Source organism: Amblyomma mixtum, chromosome 2 (genome assembly GCF_055824585.1).
Source record: "Amblyomma mixtum isolate Tamu chromosome 2, ASM5582458v1, whole genome shotgun sequence".
Classification (NCBI taxonomy): domain Eukaryota; kingdom Metazoa; phylum Arthropoda; class Arachnida; order Ixodida; family Ixodidae; genus Amblyomma; species Amblyomma mixtum.
Window position 1 is genome coordinate 99,527,359 of NC_143013.1, and position 21,055 is coordinate 99,548,413.

A 21,055-nucleotide genomic window follows, 5' to 3' on the forward strand; every position below is an offset into this window, starting at 1 on the left:
TACTACTGTTCAAAACGCGAAAGAAACTGCGGTTACACATGCTAACAACGGCTATCACGAACCGAGCTTGGCGACCTCGGTTTGCGTCGCTAACTGACAGGATGCCGGCGTAAGTGGACGGAGAGTACCCCTACAGGCGTCCGGGTGCGAAAAACTTACGAGCTGGCCCGCTTCAATATCATACTTTATCGCACAAAATTCTGTTTCGAGACCAACACATTGTGTATTGTATCGTCCGACGGCGCTTTTACGTAGCCTTCGATTACCGTACTACGGCGCAGCAACAGCGTACTGGAGAACCGTCACGCAGTGCTCAAGCTACTCATTATAGCGCTCTAACTTCAAAAAAGGAGCGGCCCTTGTGGATCGTTAAAGTAGGTGACAAGTTTGAAAAGCTCGCAGTACCCGAACACCCGTGCTTATCCGGATAGTGCATCCCGTGGGCGCGGCAGACGGCGACGCTGATACGATGTGCTGCACCCTAGTCGTCGCTAGGCTTAACTTCTTTCGCCTAACTAGGCCTAACTTTTTTCGTATCGAAGCCACAGCGGAGTGCGCTTTTGAATTGACCGGCGCTATAGCATGTCGTCTACTCAAGTCACTGCCTTACTTACTACCCATCGTCTTTTATTAAAAATAATATACATGATCGATTTTCTTTTCTTGAAGTTTAAGCAGCGCTACATTTTCAGCGCTACGCCATTGAGGAAGAGCTCCAATGGTGAGACTAAAAATGAAATATACTTCATACTGTGCGCACACCCTGGCATCGTAGAGGATGTGGATGTCATCGGTAAGGTCTGTTGCAGCGACCACAGAATGGTAAGGTCTCGTATTAGCTTAGATTTGAAGAGAGAATGGAGGAAACTGGTGAATCGAAAGGCTATTAACGAGTTAGCATTAAGAGGGAAAGTAGAGGAATTCAGAATGTCGCTGCAAAACAGATTTTCCGCTTTAACTGAAGAAGACGACCGTAGTGTAGACACAATGAATGATAATCTTACAGCTATCGTTACAGAGTGCACCGCAGAAGTAGGTGGCAGGATGGTTCGACAGGATACCAACAAGCTATCTCAGGAGACTAAAGATCTGATTAAGAAACGTCAAAGCATGAGGACGTCTACCTCCACAGACAGGATAGAACTAGCAGAGCTATCTAAGTTAATAAATAAGCGCAAGGTAGCCGACATAAGAAAGTTTAACATGGAGAAAATCGAGCATGCTCTAAGGAATGGAGGTAGCCTAAAATCAGTGAGGAGAAAACTGGGCATAGGTAAAAACCAGATGTATGCGCTAAAAGACAAACAGGGCAATGTCATCAGCAATATGGATAAGATAGTTGAATTAGCCGAAGAGTTCTACACAAATCTATACAGTAGCGAATGTAATCATCAAGTTACTGAGGGAGGCAGTCGAGCACAGCAATGGGATATCCCGCCAGTAACGAAGGAGGAAGTAAAGAAAGCCTTAGGAGCAATGCAAAGAGGGAAAGCAGCTGGCGGGGATCAGGTAACAGCAGATTTGCTGAAGGACGGAGGAGAGATTGTGCTACAAAAACTAGCCACCCTGTATACGCAATGCCTTGTGACCTCGAGAGTACCAGAAGCTTGGAAGAACGCTAACATTATCTTAATTCATAAGAAAGGAGACGTCAAGGACTTGAAGAATTACAGACCGATCAGCTTATTGTCCGTTGCCTACAAGGTATTTGCTAAGGTAATCGCTAATAGAATCAGGACAACCTTGGACTTTAGTCAACCAAATGATAAGGCGGGCTTTCGTAAAGTATACTCGACAATAGCTCACATTCACACTATCAATCAGGTGATAGAGAAATGCGCAGAATATAACCAACCCCTATATATAGCCTTCATTGATTACGAGAAAGCATTCGACTCAGTGGAAACCTCAGCTGTCATGCAGGCATTGCGGAATCAGGGTGTGGAAGAGTGCTATGTGAAAATATTGGAAGATATAACGATTGCACAGCTACTATAGTTCTCCATAAAGTCAGCAATAAAATTCCAATACGGAAAGGTGTCAGGCAGGGAGACATGATCTCGCCAATGCTCTTCACTGCCTGCTTACAGGAGGTATTCCGGGGACTGGAATGGGAAGAGTTGGGGATAAGAGTTAATAGAGAATACCTGAGTAATTTGCGATTCGCTGATGACATTGCCTTGCTAAGCCACTCAGGACAAGAACTGCAAAGTATGATCAATCAGCTAGACAGGCAGAGTAGATCGGTGGGGCTAAGAATTAACATGCAGAAAACCAAAGTAATGTTCAATTGCCTTGCAAGGGAACAGCAGTTCGCAATTGGTAGCGAGGTGCTAGAAGTAGTACGAGAATATGTCTACTTAGGGCAGGTAGTGACGGCAGATCCGGATCATGAGAGGGAAATAACTAGAAGAATAAGAATGGGGTGGAGCGCGTATGGCAGGTTCTCTCAGGTCATGAATGGTAGCTTACCAATATCCATGAAGAGAAAAGTATATAACAGCTGTATCCTACCGGTACTCACCTATGGGGCAGAAACGTGGGGGCTAACAAAGAGGGTTCAGCTTAAGTTAAGAACGACGCAGCGAGCTATGGAAAGGAAAATGATAGGTGTAACGTTAAGAGATCGGAAGAGGGCGGAGTGGGTGAGGGAACAAACGCGGGTTAATGACATCCTAGTTGAAATCAAGAGGAAGAAGTGGGCTTGGGCAGGGCATGCAATGCGAAGGCAAGATAACCGCTGGTCCTTAAGGGTAACGGAGTGGGTTCCAAGAGAAAGCAAACGTAGCAGGGGACGGCAGAAAGTTAGGTGGGCGGATGAGATTAAGAAGTTTGCGGGGATACAGTGGGGGCAACTAGCAAAGGACAGGGTTAATTGGAGAGACATGGGAGAGGCCTTTGCCCTGCAGTAGGTGTAGTCAGGCTGATGATGATGATGATGACATTTTCAGACGAATACCCAGATAGGCATGACAGGAGAAATTTCAAGAAAAGGAAATGCATGACCAACTAGCCCGCAACGTGTTTTACTAAATGGTCGATTTCAGCGGCCCCTTAGCAGCGGAACTGGCGTGCAAGTAGTTAGGGTCAGCCCCGATGCACCGGCGGCCTCTGCTACGCCGCTCTGAACATAAACTAGCTTGTACCTCAGTTAATATCCTTACCATCAACTCCGCACATGTCAGCGATCATCAAAGAAGACTCGTTTTTCACATTCCCTTATCCCAGGACTTCTTACTGACGAGAGCTAAAAAGTTTAACTAAGAGTTTTCGGACGATGGCGCCTGCGATCCGTCGTAGAGATATTGCCTTGGCACGTAAGGCTTGCGGAAGGCGCGCCAACGTACGGAGATGGAGGGAGTGTTTCCACTGGACGAGATCGTCGGACGGTACTCTGGACACCACGTTGCAGGATATTTGCAAGTGCCTCTAAGCTCGACCGATCAGCGCGTCACTTCCTTCAAAGCACCCAAGGGGCCGTTTGTTGCCGTAAATAAGAACGATGGCGAGCCATGTGGCAAAGGCGAACCGTGATTCGTGAAAACCACAATTAGGTTCAGTAAGCGTGGTTATGCTTAGCCACGGTTCGAGTGCCCGTGTGGCTAAGATATAAAGTTCGTTACTCCTAGGGTGGTGCACTTAAGTTCGTTAAATACGAGGTATACACAATAAGTTTGTTACATCCGAGGTCCAGACGCGAAAATTTCTATACATCTGAGGTGGCACATATAACTTTGCTCTATCCGAAGTAACACACAATTGTTGCTGACATGCTCGGTTAACGCTGAGATGTTTGTTATGCAAGAGGTTAGCAGACAAAAAGTCCTTATATCCGAGGTAGTCAACAAAGTTCGTATAGGTAGTATAGTAAGTTCGCTCGTAGCCCGATGGGCATGTTTACACCTGCGCCTCGTGGCCTGTGGGCCACCTGCCGCTGGCTGCTTAGCGACGGCGGTCCTCATTTCCGCTTGCACTGACCCCTCTAATGCGAACGCATTAAAATATGCTGCCGGCCGAAAACAGGAAGACAGGTGATGAGACCAGGGGGGTGACTGCTGGACAAGCTAGAATTTTTACTCTCGGCATAGTACACCCCTTCCGAGAATGCTCAAGTCCGTCTTTTATGCGTCTGGTCAATGGATGAAAGAATAAAACCTTTAGATTTTTTTGGAGCTCGTTAACAATGCGCCATTTCTTTTTGTCAAAGACGAAGGGCAAAGCATGTAGGAGCCCACATATGTGAAAGAAAGTTTCCTGTCCGGTAAAGGTGTTGGTATGAAGTGAACGGCCTATTAGCAGGAACAAAGGGTATAATTTGTGATTATGCTGGACCTCCAACTATCATCCTAACGGACTTTGCTTTTTATCTCGTGTGACTTCCTTCGGAAAATAAACTATCAGTTAATTTAGTTCGATAATAGCACTAGTCCACTTGACTGAGGACGGTCCCAGAAGGGCAATTTAATAGATACGGGCGGCCCTGTTATTGAAGGCGAAGATTACTAAGGTTTAGGAAGACTGTCAGTCTCGTGTGCCTCGTAAGGAACGGTAAATTAGCATGTATTAAAGACTTACTACACACGTAGTCTCGTATGCTTTTGTCAGGCAAACAAGGCTGCATTAGCGAGCTTTACTGTATAGTACCTATTATTTACGCCTCAGAAACCGTCGACGATAGTGTGTAAACCTTGCATGCCAAGTTCCCTGAAATGTCTCCTTCGGTCCAAAAGTGCCCCCTCTTTTGGCCGGGCAATTAACCTTACATGCCGAGGTCCCTAGCACGCTCGCATGGCTCCATAAGTACCCTTTGCTTTGGCCTAAGAAACAGAAGCCAGTATAACGTAATTGTATTAGTGGTATGGTGCTGATTCTTGCAGTGTGACGTTGGAAAGCACTCACGCAGTCAATAGGAATGACTTCGTAGGCAGTGTCACTGAATCTCGCCTAGCTGTCATACAGTCGTTTCACCCTTATTACGTCAGGAAGGCTTCATAGGTTCGCGTAGCAAGCAAGTTTAATTTTTCAATCAACTCAAGAGCATTTTCACAAAGAAAAAAACTATTCATCAATCTTTAAAGAGAGCAGTGCTGTCATCCAAGCGACGCAGGCATGACTGAACAGGGTCAGGACATACGGCCTTCGCGCTTTTAGCAAGGACCAGTGAACTTGTTATGAAATGGAAAGAATGGCCAGAACGCTTTCTTTTTTTTTTTGCGCAGGACTGCTTAAACCATATGGAAGAAACAAGTTTAGCATCACTTTGCTGCAGATAGTGTTGCTTGGAAATTCCGAGTATCTGCGACACTAGTGAGTAGGTGATAAATTTATTTCCCAAGAGCTATGCATGCATTATCAAGACTAAACACCCTGAGGAGATTCAAAGATGGCTGCAGAATTTACATATAGCCTGTCTGTTTTAACATTCATCCCAGATAATGAATTCTGTTAAAAAACTGTTAGTGCTAACCACCGCTGTGTGGCACTGAAGAAGAAAGGTTTCGCAGAGCTAAGGTATCATTGATTAATTCCTTTCGTTGAAGAGTGGTTATGTATGGCAATTAGATGAAGTCTACTGGACCGCCAAAATGTCCCGGCTATAGTTTTGTGAATATCTTCATTATTTGCTTCGATAGCCCTCTCGCATGATGCAAATTTTTAACACGGGGCGCCGGTAAGCTATTCGGTTCTGTGCTTTTCAGTACTAGCATAGGCCGTTACGAAAGACACATAAAGAGAAGAATCCAGTCACTAAAGCAAATGAAACAACAGAGAAAGAGACAAGTAAGTTTTAGGTGCTGCCTTATGTACACAAGCTCTCACGCAAGTTGAAGAGAGTGGCGGGGAAATTTGGAGTTGAAGTCAAGTTTTCTGCTGTTTGAAGACTTGAAAAACTTGAGAAGCAGACCAAAGAAGGGCTAAGAATCCACCATGCGGAACAAACAGGAAGCTACTCGTTTCCTGTACTTGCACAGGATGGACACGAATGCGTCTTAACATTACGTTGCGAGAGAATTCCTCGTCGTGTCGCATGAAAATTGAGCAACGCAAGAATCAAACGAATTTGATAACATTTCCCATCACTTGTTATTTCATAAATTACGTCACCTAAATACTGAAAATAACTTCTTCAAATGATTTGAGAGCTTTCTTTTTAATCTTCCGCAATTTGTCTCTGCTAACGGTTACAACTCATCAATTCGTTAATGTATTCTCTGATATTCCAAAGGGTTCTATTCTCGGACCACTATTGTTCCTAATTTATATCAGTGATCTTCCTTATGTGTAAACAACATACATTTATTCGCCGATGACTGCGTTACTTTTCGCGAGATTAAAAGCGATAATGATATTAACACACTACAGCGCGACGTTACAAATATAGTTAATTTCTGCAATCAATGATTAATTTACCTAGCTTTATTAAATGCAAGCTTACGCGTGTATCCCGTACAATTAACCCACCTCTGAATGACATAGAACTTTAAAGCGCCAAATCTCATAAATAGCTAGGCATTCACATTGCATTTAACATAACTGAGGCTTCACCTATATTGCAGTCAATAAAGCTAACAAAACGTTAGGTTATCTGTGGCGCAATTTTTTTCACGCATCGTCTTCATTGAAATCAGTTCTTTATACAACCTTAATATGCCCAAAGCTAGAATACTAAACAGAAGTCTGGGATCCTGCCATGAATACCTAATTACTTGAATTACATGAATACCTAATTACAAAATAACTCCGTTGCATTTCTAACTCTAACCAAGGAGCAAATATAACGCAAATTAAAGCTAATATCGAACTCCAACAAAAATTGGCTGTGGCTTAGGCCTGGTTAAACCTGGAGTGATGCGATATCAACAGCTGGCCCAGTGGAACTCGCTCTGTCAAATTGCAAAGTCAGTCTTTCGCCGCTACGTTCCGCTGGGCGTTCCTTCTTCATCATCTTCCCTGGACGTGTATTCACAGTTACTTCGTAATTTCCTTTCCTCAAATACATTTTCTTCATTACGGCCGCTCTTTGTCTTCTTTCACTCCCACTTGCTCCCTTCCTCTACAAGCGGATGACGGGTGTCCACCGAGGTATGCGAGACAGTTACGGCGAATTTCTTTTCCTCAAGTACAATTTTCATTTTCCACATTACAGCCACTCCTTCTCTTTCTTCTTTCACTCCCACTTCCTCCCTTGCTGTACGGTGCGGTTAGGGTGTCCACCCAGATGGCAGAGAATTACTACGTCATTAATTAGCGAGCTAAAGGCCATGACTACGCTTAGGCTTCTTTCTAAGCTTCGCTCTTGTTAAGCGATGCAATGCTACTGACGATTTACTTGGGTAATCTCTGAAGTCATCAAACAGATGACGGGTGTGCACCGAGATATGTGAGTCAGTTACTGCGTAATTTCTTCATTTCCTTCATTACGGCCCCTCTTTCTGTTTCTTCTTTCACTCCCACTTCCTCCCTTCCTCTACACACGGGTGACGGGTGTCCACTGCCGCCACGGGCATACGGCCGAGGTGCGACCACCCTCGACGAGGCGAAGTGGCTGGCGTAGTGAAGCTGTCGCTTCAAAAGGGTTGTCAGCTAACCCTATTTCACGTTATGTTTAACATTTCAGTCTACACAGTAGTGTCTTTCATATACCTTATTACAGATCGCGTCGCATTGATCATCCCCAGAAAGTTGCTATGCCCTTAAGCATACAGTTTCTTTCTCACGCCCATTTGTTTCCCTTTACATGCAGCGTATATAGAACGATCTTCCGAATGAAATTGTCTCTATTACTAACATGAATAACTTTTGCAAAGTTTTGGCGAGCGTTGTATAAACGGTGAGAGTATTCATCTGCACTGATGAATTTATTGTCTAAGCTGACGTTGCATTAGCAGGATTAGTTATTTATGCTCCCGTTCGTTTTTTTTTTTTCAACTTTGTTTGGTGTACATTTTTCTACCCACTCCCCTCTGCAATGCCTCTACGGACCTGAGGATAAAAATAATTAAAATAAATGCATAAACTCTAAAGATTGGTTCCCCTTTCTAATCCGTACTCAACTCTTGGACCGTGGTAAAGATCAGTTAGTGGGAAGAACCTTCACAGCATATGAAATTAGGAAATGCCGTAGTGAACCTGGTGTTTATCTCTTACACAAAAATTAAATCTTTGAAGCACACCTAAGCTCATCAAAGAGATATCCTGCATATTAATTCTACTTTTCCTTTCTCTGGTGTACTTTGGGTTACGTTATAACCTTTGTTTTTCTGCAAATGGTTTTTCTGCAAAAATCTCGGACCGTTTTCACGCTACATTACATTGTATACGGTGCTCAAAATTCACATTTAATGCTTGTTATACAACTGTACGACAACTGTAGTACGAAAAGCAATTAAGTTCCCTTACTTTAAAAAATTTACCACCATAACTATCCTGTCACTTTTTGTCCGCTTGCTTATATCACCTTCGTGCCGAAACGTTATCCGTGTACAGCTCATGATTTCTCAAAATTCCTGACAGCATAATTTTGAAAACTCTCTATATAAAGTGAGGTGGCTTGCGCAAATCAGACACTTGTAAACTGAGACGGTGGTATGCGCCTCTCCCGTACTGCCTGTCTTGCAACTGTGCCGAGTACCTGTAGGCTGTATGAACCAACTGGCCTAATGACGCATCTTGCTAAATCCTATATTCAATCTCATACTAGTAACATTCTAGTAACATGATAGGGGCTAAGAATTAACATGCAGAAAACCAAAGTAATTTTCAACAGCCTAGCAAGGGAACAGCAGTTCGCAATTGGTAGCGAGTTGCTGGAAGTAGTAAGAGAATATGTCTACTTAGGGCAGGTAGTGACCGCAGATCCGTTTCATGAGAGGGAAATAACTAGAAGAATAAGAATGGGGTGGAGCGCATATGGCAGGTTCTCTCATATCATGAATGGTTGCTTACCAATATCAATGAAGAGAAAAGTATACAACAGCTGTATCCTACCGGTACTCACCTATGGGGCAGAAACGGGGAGGCTAACAAAGAGGGTTCAGCTTAAGTTAAGAACAACGCAGCGAGCTATGGAAAGGAAAATGATAGGTGTAACGTTAAGAGATCGGAAGAGGGCGGAGTGGGTGAGGGAACAAACGCGGGTTAATGACATCTTAGTTGAAATCAAGAAGAAGAAATGGGCTTGGGCAGGGCATGTAATGCGAAGGCAAGATAACCGCTGGTCCTTAAGGGTAACGGAGTGGATTCCAAGAGAAAGCAAACGCAGCAGGGGACGGCAGAAAGTTAGGTGGTCGGATGAGATTAAGAAGTTTGCGGGGATACAGTGGCGGCAAGTGACAAAGGACAGGGTTAATTGGAGAGACATGGGAGAGGCCTGCCCTGCAGTGGGTGTAGTCATGCTGATGATGGTGATGATGAACACGATAGAAAATGTAATAAGGGAGTAATTACTCATTGGCATCCACCCAAGCGCAGCCTGCGCTTGGGTGGATGTCAATGAGTAATTACTCCCTTATTACAAATTTTCACCACCTTGGGGGATTCCCCTAAAACATTTGACCAACATGATAGAAAGTGCAGTGTGCTCATAGGGATAGTATACTATACACTGAGATAGATACGTAAAGTGCGGCTTTTATATCTCATCTTTATAAGGCACTTTAGCGCAGTATAATCAACGCGTGCCCTGTCTGTCTGAGTGAATTGCCTTTTTTTACGTTACTTTTTTGGCTGGTGTCAAAAGAGCGGAACGTTGCTTTTTCAAGCTGTCGTGAGACAGCTCTTTCTTCACTCTCCTTGTATCATCATCGACATGATGGTTAAACTAAACATTATTATTATTTTTACTAATACTGGCTTCCCGTTTCTATTTTGGTGATGGAGAGTGCCTCCTTAGCCGGTCAATGAAGTGGTTAATTATGCTATTTGTTTTTGTAACTGGACACCCCTTTCTTTAAACTTTGAATCCTGTTCAGTTACTTTTTCGATCCCCATCATTAAAGGCTATTTTTCCTGCCGTAATCTATATTACATTCGATTTCTGTGGCGTTTGGAACAATTTTCGCATTTAGATTTTGTGCCCCAATACTACAGTCTTCTCTTGCTCGTTTCTACAGCTGCTTAATTTCGCTTTCAGCATCTCTAAAACCCAGAGCTACTGGAAGGTTGATTATGTCCTTTTGGACTTATCTTTGCTTAGTTTTACAGTCTCGCAGAGCACTTTTAATATCTTCAACACGGCTCCCGCATTCTACGCAAATGTCATCTCCCATTTCATAGTTGGTCCTATATTGCCTGGATCTAAGGCAACCTGGTCTAGCCTCAAAAAAGAGTATTCTGCTTCTTGAATTATCATACAGCGTTTCCTTGCGGTTTTCATTCTTACCAGCTTTGTATTTACGAAATGATTATTTTGTCCGTTTTTTTTTGCCGAAAACTTGCAGTCTCTGTTTTGCGGGCCTTCTTTTGATGTTTCTTATAGCCCTGTTGACGCTGTAGCCTGTCGCAAGCCTTTTCCTCCATCTTCCGTCCGCGTTTTAATTCTACAAATACTTGAAGACCCCGGCTGCCCACCTCTTCACTTTTCGTAGTCTTTCCTCAAACGATGTACTGCTCTGTGCTTCTCTCGCCTCAAAGGACACCCAACCGATATCTGCCTGTACAGCTTCGCTTTTTGCCCTTACATGGCCCCCTAAAGCTAATCTCCCCACCTTTCTTTGGATAATCTCTTTGAACGGGGTCTCATTTTAAGCACAGTACCGCGTTCGCAAAAGTCACTCCCAGGACCATTACACCCTGCCACAGTCTTCGTATTATTTCATAGCTCTTGAATCTCCATATAGTTGTATGCTTCATTATGGGCGCGCTGCTTTTTCCTTTCGACCTGAGATGCACATCATGGGACTTTAAATATTCTCTTTCTTCGCTGAATCCACAGCCCCAGATATCTGTACCTCTCCACGAGGGATAACTGACGCCCCTGTATCAATACTGTTCCAGTCCCGTTATCGTTAAATACCACAACGCCCAAACAATGAGGTCGAATTCAATATTAGTTGCAGTCTTTCTACTGATATCAGAGAGGAGTAGTAGCTCGTTTCGGCTATCTGCAAAGCGTACCACTTCATTTGCGTACACTAAACCCGGAAGACATTAGCCTACTGTTTGCCCTTGTCGAGTGCAGGCTAAATTATACTCAGCTGTACTCTACTCTAGCTTGCGTTCCATCTTTTCTATATATATCTTCAACCGCACTGGCGACAAGGGGCACCGCTGTCGTGAACGCCTTTGAATGTCCACCTTCAATTCACTATTTAGCCCTCACCAGTTTATTTGCTTTCTAATATCCTTGAATACCACCGCTATTATTTTACTACTTCGGCATCTAGCCCCACTTCCGTTATAAAGCCTCACAGTACTGTCATGTGCACCTGTCATGTCCAGAAAACCTAACCATAGCGGCTCTTTTGCGTCTTGGTAGTTTCAGTATTCTGTGTTACTACAAACAGATTGACCTCCAAGCGTCTGCCATGCCTGAAACAATTTCGCGCTTCTCCCAGCCTTCCATTTTTCGCCATCCATGTTTGCAGCAATAGCCTGCATCGCAAGCCGGTGTATAACCTACTTAATAATGATTGGTCTGTATGAGACAGCTTTCTCTACTTTCATTTCAAAGTGTCATTTATGTCTCGCAGCTTGTGCATATGTATATTGCATGTAGGATTATATAATGATCCGATCTGATCGTGATTAGGATGTATACTTAAGGGGATATGGTATGTACTACTGCCTCTGCTGCGCTCGGCGAGGCCAAGACCTAGTCAGGAGACCAATAGTCTCCTTTTGTCTTGCCTCGTGGGCAATACTTGTATTGCCTAAAAAATGAATAAATAAATAAATAAATAAATAAATAAATAAATAAATAAATAAATAAATAAATAAATATTTATAAATTAAACTTAGTCTGCTGCGCAGCGAATCTCCTGGTACCTGCTTACTCTGAAAGCCTTGCTTTACGTTTTTGAGCAGCAATGCCTCTTTAGTTTTCGGCGTCAGCTTAGTAATCAACCTTATCTGAATTGCAGCACGACCGGCTGCTATGTTCTTTGAAATTCTTCATAGCGCTGTCCATCGCTCCATGTCTTTCAAACTTAACTTTTCGTCTCTTAAGCGTCGCAGTGTCTGTTGGCTTAGAGAGCACGCCTCCATTTTCTGTAAACTTCTCGCGAAATACCCCACCGATGTAGTCCAAAGACGCGCTGCCATTTCAATTGTTGCCTTCCTCGTCCTTTATAAAATCGTGTATGTATTCGGAACTCTTATGTAAAGCTGTTTTTACGCAGGGGATCCCGACGCGGATGAATGTGGAAAGGAGGCGCACGACGTCACCGATCCCCAAAACTCCACACCTGCTCTCTGATTAACTATTCACATGGGCAGCGAGGAGCCGCCGAAAGGGGGCCGCCTGGCTTCCGAGGCAGAATGGGAAGGGTGAAAGAGGAAAAAAAGGGGCCAAAACTATACCCCCCTGCGGCGGTATAGGGGTATAGGTATAGGGGTTGTGCTGGTGTCAGGACAGCAGAGGCATGAAAAACTAAGCAAGGAAAAAAATAGAACTGCGAAATGAAGGGAGATAAGAGAGAAAGGAAATCCAAAGAGGGGAAACAAAATAAAAAACAGCAGCGGGCTGCATCCTACGCATGCCAGGAAAGGCGAAGGGCTACCACTTCTCCAATCTCCGGTAGAGACGGGGACATAACATTCCGGCCGAACGAACGGTGCCTTCTTCGATCGGATGGCGGCCACCGGAGCAAAACCGTAAGCTGCGTCGCCGCGCGGCCTCTCGAAGACGTGGCGTGTACGCAGTTGCCCTCACTTAGAGAGAGATGTCATCGCTCGTGTGTATACCGGTTAAGCTACTCATATGAGTCCAAAACTTTCCTGGGACCATCTCTATTCTTTTTTTACATCTCCATCATCCAACGACCACTTTCCGCTCTAAATTCCGTGTCTATGAGTTCGTAGACATGAAAGCTGCGTTGTCGGTACTTGTCCCGTTTTCTGTCCACCTCCTCCAGACTGTCCCCGGCCCACTTGGCTGCTCTGCTCGGTGCACCATCTATGCCTGTTTTCTCAGTTGAATTGCCTCTTTAATGTCCGCATTCTACCAGCCTCGAGGCATCTTTCTGGTTTTCGAGTAGTAATTTTCATCTACTTTTCTCATTTCTTTCCTGATTAAGCCAATTAGTGCGTCATATATCCAGACTTTCTTTGCGATTGTGCTGCTTCTGTCTCCACTCGTTGCACTGTGTCCGACACATGTTTGCTGCTGATAAACGTTTTGTCCTCATCCTCGATTAAGTATGCTTTTCTCTCCATATAGCACCAGCCGACAGTGATCCGTTTATAGTGACGGCCTTACCTTTAGAAACATTGTTAATTTTTTTCATTTTATTTAACCTTTCTTAAATATATTCTGCAACAATGCTGTAGGTAATGACTGTCTATTGTTGTCCCTTTTCCCACATTATGTTCGAATAGGGAAAACAGATCCCTGCACTTCCTTTGTCTAATAAATGTAATGAAGGCTTGCCTATGATGAATAGTTTGCCTTTGTTGTACCTATACTCATCGAGTTGCTCAACGTGGCCATTCATGTTTCCTATCAGGATGACGCGTCCATCATTTTGAATGCAATAGCGTGAAGGAGTTCCTGTCGCAGAAATTCGGGCGTCGGCATCGTAACTAACCATGCTCGAAAAATCCTCGAAAAGTCCTCACAGGAGTAACCTTGGTGGTGGTGGTGGAAAACATTTATTTGTACATACGCTACTGGAGGTTATGCATGAGGCCGGTGGCCCACCTATGTCACATAACCTTACAGCGTTATCACAACGTGCCTGCGGAATTATGAGCAAACTGCGCACCATGGCGGTTGGCGGTTAAATTAATTATTGCTCTCGAGAAGTTGCCCGCGAATGGCAACCTGGATCGCAAAAGCTCCACCGATGGCAGCAACTATCATCGCAGGGCAATGCCATTTTTATTAAACGTGGCGCCACTTTGCTGGTAGTGGTATGAGGATTCGGCACGATTTATGAATGCTAAGCAAAGATGATCAGTTCAGCGTATATGGGCATTAACCCACTAAATCTATCACGTCATAACCTTAAGTCGGAGCTTAAATGTCCCCTTCAGTTTTAAAACTCTTCCATATCCTGTCTTGAAGAGTTAACGAACTATTCATTGTCGCCTTTACACTGTCTGCGTGACTACAAATAAACTGCTTATATCCAAGTGCGCTTTCCTGCCACTGTGCCATAGATCCCCAATGTTCTTTACATGCTTCTTTGATGTGGCGCCAATTTGCACCTTGCCGAATAAATACCCCGACTCCTCCCCCTTTTCTGAGGGATTCTTTCCGGTTTCATCCATCACAGATGTAGTCTTCTATTATCCGAGCCCTGCAATAGTACACGATATCATTGATTGAATGGCTTACGTGAAAAGCGCCGCTGTCAGCACCACGACGAGGAGGAGCAGTAGGGCCGCCACGGACATAACCTGGCTGCTGGTGGGCGCACCGTTCGCTGCTGGCCGGAATGATGTAGGGAGCCGAACGCGGCTGACTGAATAACTGGCAGCTGCACTTCGAATGACGTCCGTGCGCGGGTAAACTGACGTGCGCGTCGAGCGACCTGCAGGTGTCGGCCCCTTCGCCGTGCGTCGCGTTTTCGTCGCGACATAAACTCTGGCTTGAGCAGCGCGGCCTTGTGGGAGAAGGACATTGATGCTATGCCGTATGGGTCACCGACACTCACAGGATGACCTTGCTTGACAGGCATAAAGATTTTCCGCATGACTACGTATTTATGGGTCCTACGCAGTTCTGAGAGGCAGAAAGTGCCTAACAGCGAATACCATTGCCGAGATAAGAACTGGCTCGGTCTGGCTGTTATTGTAGTCCATTTTGCACGGATACGGGGAGACCATTGGCTCATATTCCTGCTCACATCTTTGCAGTGCAGATCTGCATCAGCGACTTACTACGCCACTGCATGCAGCATTTATTGGCCGAGACAATAGAACAATTCTAGTCCAACGATTACTTTTTGTTCTTTATGAATGGCTGGGCTCCGTCACCCCTGTGTTATCACTCAGCCAGCAGGTCGGCGCCGCTGGTTTGCGCCCGTGGTATCAAGTCAATTGAAAAGATTAGCCTCTCCATAGCCGCCTAGGTCTTTTTAGAAAACGGCATTTGAATTGATTAGGGGAATGAGTGTGGGTCGCATATTTCCAAAAATACTGAACGTAAAAAGGGTGGGGGCAGACTTTACTTTGTATTCTCTTGAAGTCCGCCATATTGCTTGAACCAATGGTTTTCTACTATTATTTTCCTTTCTTGTGTGCAGTGCCGAACGGCTCACCTCAGTGATAGTACTGAAATTCCGGTGCCGGGGGGGGGGGGGGGGGGGGGGGGTGATGTTTGAAAGGAATCGGCATGAGAAAAAAAATTGCGATTTTGGGTGGTCAGGCCAAATGCAAATTAGGTGCGCTAACACTTCGGTTTTCCCTTCGGAATTATTTAAAGAAAGCTCCCGAGATACGAAATGAAAACCACGTGACTGCGCTCATGCGTAATTTTATTCCAGTGCTCCCAAGTGTGTTTTGAACAAACGAAACGTGCGGCCTGAACGTGCCCAACTGAGCTGCAGCTGCTCTGTTTAACGGGATGCACAATTGCACAAAATAAAGAACACGGTGGCTACCTTCAACTACCTGACTTCACTGCTTTCTCTTCCTTTTTTTGTTTTGTCTGCGCAAATGCTCAATTAAAGCTCCCTCTCAAATGCCTGTCAGTGGCCTGCCTATCATTCATCACAGACCACGGCGCAGGCTATTTATTTTCCGAGCGAATGTGATCGCGCAAAATTTCAGACTATGCTGAGAGCGACGTCGGCCACTCAATTCCAGCCGGTGAGCGCGCGTGCTTTTTCATTCAGAACACTTTTCGTGCCACTCCAATACGTCACCATAAGAGCAGAACCACGCGGTGTTTTCATATTTCAAAGCCTTTCTTTATATGCTGCAAAAATGTACCAAGTAGGGTATATGTTGCTACAAATAAAAAACATTTTGGGTTGCTTCTCAAACCCGTCTACAACTTAACGAAACGCATGTGAGTCTAAAGTGAACGTTAAAAATTTTTCGTAATTATCCTTTGCTAATTTATTAGTCAACTTGAATGTTCAAAGTACTCTGAGGAGCGCCACACGACAGGAATCAATGCGCCGTTAGTCCCACGCAGCTCCGCTGTGGCGATATTTTAAAAACCTTGGTTCAAGTTACGTGTAACACCGTGTATCTGACAAATGGTTCCGCTTCTTTACCAACGATGTTGCTGAATAAGTCTTCAAATCTTGCGGAAAGTGGCATATTAGCTATGCCGTAGTAAAGAGCTTCTAATCAGTTTTGGCCACTTGAGGTTCTTTAATTGGCTCTGGAGTTTCGCAACACTCGGGCATCATTTGCATTTGCCTTCTTCCAAATGCGGCCACCGCTTCCGGTGTTTGAACACGCTACATTGTTCTCGGCAGCCATACGTTATCACCGCTGAGCCACTGCGACGGGTGCCAAGACTACCTTCGTCAAAACGATGGCGCTGTACCAGTATACAACAAGGAATTATGAGCGACTCATGCCCAAGTATAAAATGCAATAGCATCCGAGACCTGCTCCGCGCCCGTACCCCTTCTCGTTCATAAGCCGCGGGGAGGCCTCGTATCAGTTCTGGTCCTGTGCGGCAGTGGTAAAGCGTTGCTTCACTTCCCCGCCAGGTGGCACCTTCAAACACAGCCACCGGCGGGGCTTATGAGGCCCATCTTGCTCTTTGAGAGCACCACTCATTTTTGCACATGTATTTCTCCTGGACGGTGTCTGTCTCTCAAACAAGGGGGTTATGCGAAGTGCCGCGGTGAATAAGTGATAACTGCACTGAATTTATTTGAGATAGTTTCATTGCTACCTGCCATGAGGGGCAAGTTGCCAACAACGTGATGGGCACATAGACGGAAGGGCCACCGCCTCTTTCGGGAAAAAGTCGATCGCTGACTTTTCTCGAAAACACGACCTGTAATAATATCGCATTAATATATGAGACAAGGCTCACAATTCTTGCGCTCACTCACTCGGTTGAAGACACATCCCGTTTGCAATTCCCTTCGCGCATGCGAGCAGGCACTGGCGGCTCATAATAAGGGCAAAAAGGTTGTGGGGACTACGATTTAAAAAGGCCAATCGAAAAAAAATGAACCAGAGTAGGGAGAATAAACATATTTTTTGCACTGTTATGCCACACCAAAGTCTACAAAGAAAAAAAAAAACTGGTCACAGTTTTTCTATCCCTTACCCTCTGCTCAGAAACAAAGGAAGTCGCACCAGGAAAATGATGCTTCCAAGCTATACATGAAACAAGGTTCTCTTTTCTAGTCGATATTTTTTTTTTCAAAAGTGCTCCACACAGCTACATTTAAAAACTTGAACTGGGGTCTAACTACAATAAGAATGCAGTTGCTGGAAGGAAATGAACTTGTGAAAGTTAACACAAACGGATGAGAGAGGGGTAGGGCAACACCTGACGGTGCAAGTTTTACACATGAAATATTTATAACTTCCGCAATCCTGATATAGTGTTAATGCTCTCTAAATGTCGTCGGGCGTTCTGTATGCTCCGCTTCATATAAATCCTGGTTTCATGACTGGCTTGGGTTTCGAAATTGGTTTTATTTTTCATCTGGTGCTATCGAAGGTCGCTGATCGCGCATTCCTCTAAAAGGTCTCGTGTGAGTTGGTCCTTGTTTATGATGAAAATGGCGTTAACCTTGCGAATTTGCAGTGCAGCTGCAATGCCACCATGGAAAGCTCTTCTCGTTAACCCGGTGAAATATTTTCAGTAAGTAAGCGGTTTAGATGGATAACCCCAATACGTATGCTACGTAATGAGCCTTTTACTCCGGTCCAAATTACCTCAACCTTCGGCACACTGACTGTTCGGGGCGTTGAGAGCGACGTTATTGGTACGGGTCAGGCTTCGGTTACCCCCGCCTTAACGGCTGTATTTGTAAAATGCGTAGGGTTGGACCGCAGTGGTGGAGTAGTTGTTTTAGCATCCGCCGTGCATGCGGAAGGTGCGGGGTTCGATCACCAGTGCCGCCGGGTACCCACCGGTGATACAATGTATACAAGGTTTCCCCTCCTGGTCTGCTGCTCGGCTTCTTTAGGGTAAGATGCTTGGAAAATGAATTTTTGACCCCACCTTGAGTAGAAGAAAAGAACCTTGTGCCATGGCACTCATTGGCCGCAGATGCCCTTGCGCCATGAAATTATTCATCATAATAATGTCTAGGCCGTGGCTATGCGTTACAATGGCGGTGGGCCTGCGGGAACATTAGTTCTTGGCATCTGTCATTGCGATGTTTTGCATTTGAGACTGCGATACTTGTTTCCAACTGGATTCTAAGACCGCACCCAGGAGAGAGGTGGGTACCTGGCCTTCCTTGCACTTGATTCCGGCTTCTGAAATCTTCCCAATGGCAATTACTCTTTACCACGGCCTTAATGTATGGTTTATTTTCTTCATTATGCTAATTTTAGAATTGAAAACATCTATTGGTTGGGATGTCTTCCATAACTCATAGTTTGCCGCGAATTCCAATGCATGTTCTAAGAACTACATAATTCCTTTGAACACAGCAGCTGAGTACAGCCGAGAGTGACCGTCTTCGAAACAGCTGAATTGTTGTCTCTCACGCTCTCCGAAAAGCTTTATTCTACACATATTAAAAGCATTTGCAAACTTAAGATGGCAGCCGAGGGCTAGTCGTTCTTGGGCCTTATGGACTGCTTCCTAACGTGGCCAGAAATCTCTCGCAGAATTGCGAAGCGAAGATTACGGACTTAACACCTTATCACATGTTAGGAGTGCTCGAGTACAATTACCTCAGTGCCGTTATTACTTTCAAAATGTCATGCCTAAAATATATCGATTGCATTGAAACTAACGCCCTTGGAAATTGCGGTCACTTACGGCGCAAATGCCACAGGGCCCCTAAAATACAAATGTGAAAATTTGTAAGCCGGCCATTTCTCGAATATGTTCCGATGGTGTAGAATCCCTACAACCCCTAAAATTGTAAAAAAATTCTGTACAACGGTTACCTATTCAGCCCATAGTGAGGTCAATTAAATTGTGAAATTAATTAAATTTTAAAGGTGGTAACTGTCTGGCTCTTTCTTCGAAAACCACGCGCTGTCGTAAACAGATTCCATTAACGCTTGAATGTAGGACGCACTACGCATGCTTAACTATTGGCGGTTCCATTTGAAAAAGAGGTCAGACAAATTATTTTGAATACGTGCTTTCACATGCTTGAACAAAGAAGGCAGCGTTGAAACAGCACACAGAAAAAGCGAGAAAAGGACGGGCGCTAAATTGGCAAATGAATGAAATAGGGATATATCCCATTAATGAGCAAATGTATGATTGCGCAAACCTTGAACGATTGCAGAAAAACAATGATAATAACTAAATGTAAATGTCAACCAGTTAAAGATACTGATGTGAATGAATGTGCAGGAAGAGCGTTTAATAAGCTTAGATATGTTCTAATGAGTTTCATTGGATGCCTATAAGATAAACAGAATGTGTACTGATACATGTGTCACTAGGAAGTTTCCTGATTTCATGTGCTTCCAAGATTTCTCTCGCGAGCTGAATTTTACCCCGCCCTAAAAGCTGTGCATGATTTAGCAGAGGGAAACAATCTCTGCAAATCAACGCGGTGATCGGGGCAGGGTCCGCATATCCTGGAGTTTAAGATGCCACTAAAGCTATCAATGTTCTCAGAGGTTAGAGCAATACTTCTGCTCTCTACAAATATTTTGAGCTGCAGGCGTGTTGAACTGCCTCACTACAGTGTCGAATGTGTACCTTCTGACCTGAAAACTTTTGACAGACCCTGTACGTCCACGCCACAACAACGGCGATGAAACTATTACACAGTGCCAGTGCGCATGAAACTGGCGACTTGCTGCGTTTTGTTCTGTGCGCTTGATTTTTACCCCTTCTCTAGTCTGCTAAAGCTTAGAGGCTTGAAAGCTTGAGGGGTGCAAAAAACACTACGTAAACTGCGGTGTACCACCACTCTAAGGTTGTGTGACCGGTTGTCGACGTGGTAACTCCTCAACCTTCCTTTTGTGTTCCTTTGCTTGTGGATTTCGTTATGGCAACTGGATGATTTTTTTTTCAGCTTTTTCTCGTGAGCCTCTGCTACTGCTCGCAATCTCAACTTTGAACAGCTTGTCGATGCCCTATGTAAAACTTTTCACTGCGGAAAGCGACTGCCGAAGGAAATAATAACGAAAGTAATAAAAATAAAGAAAGGCATTTTATCTCCCCCCTCTGCAATTCACCTAACTGCCTTGCCAAGCATTTTTCGAAGAAATGAATTAATGAGTATTACCACAGCCCTTGAAACCTGGTTATTAAGTGGTACGCCGTGGTGGTTTGCAATGACAGCTTTATTAGAAGAACTAGCGGTCAGGAACGAATGTAAAAGGCAAGACAGGCTAGCCATTTGCAAATCCTGAAGACACCTTTGCATCTTCTCATTCTATTTCCTCTTCATAACGCCCGCATAGGTTGTCTAAAATAAATGTATCAGTCATCAACCTGTGTCACAGATGCTGGGAAATTCCGTGCAGCAGAACCAACAGTGGAAAAAGAGATGCTACCCTTCTTCTGTTTCACTTAATTAGTTCTCTGACAGCTTGTAAAAAAAAAAAAAAGGTTTGCTTGTTCTGTTAGAAATTAAATGTTTGTTCTCTCTCTCTTTCTCTCTCTCTCCTTGTACTTCAAATTTTTTTTTTCTCGTTTGGCAGCATGCACGTTGCGTCTGTTATGGATTGGCGCAAAGCTCCTCCGGATGTCCCACAATGTATGAGTACTCCTTTTCACATGCTGGCTTTGCAGAACTGTTGTAGCCGATAAAAGTTTTCTTTT

The 21,055-nt window shown here is 44.4% G+C and overlaps 1 protein-coding gene and 1 long non-coding RNA gene across 2 annotated transcripts in view; one reads left to right on the forward strand and one right to left on the reverse strand.

The window, feature by feature from the left end:
* LOC149360266 (cytochrome P450 3A14-like) overlaps positions 1 to 14,683 on the reverse strand; it is an 87,473-nt gene extending 72,790 nt beyond the window's left edge. The window contains exon 1 of the mRNA XM_089572232.1: positions 14,498 to 14,683. Coding sequence (XP_089428358.1) covers positions 14,498 to 14,556 — 59 coding nt within the window. The 5' untranslated portion in view covers positions 14,557 to 14,683. The remainder of the gene's footprint in view (positions 1 to 14,497) is intronic.
* A 1,268-nt stretch (positions 14,684 to 15,951) lies between these two features.
* The window catches only part of LOC149360267 (uncharacterized), a 41,867-nt gene continuing 36,763 nt past the window's right edge, over positions 15,952 to 21,055 (forward strand). Inside the window, exon 1 of the long non-coding RNA XR_016288202.1 lies at positions 15,952 to 15,972. This is a non-coding gene — a long non-coding RNA (uncharacterized LOC149360267). The remainder of the gene's footprint in view (positions 15,973 to 21,055) is intronic.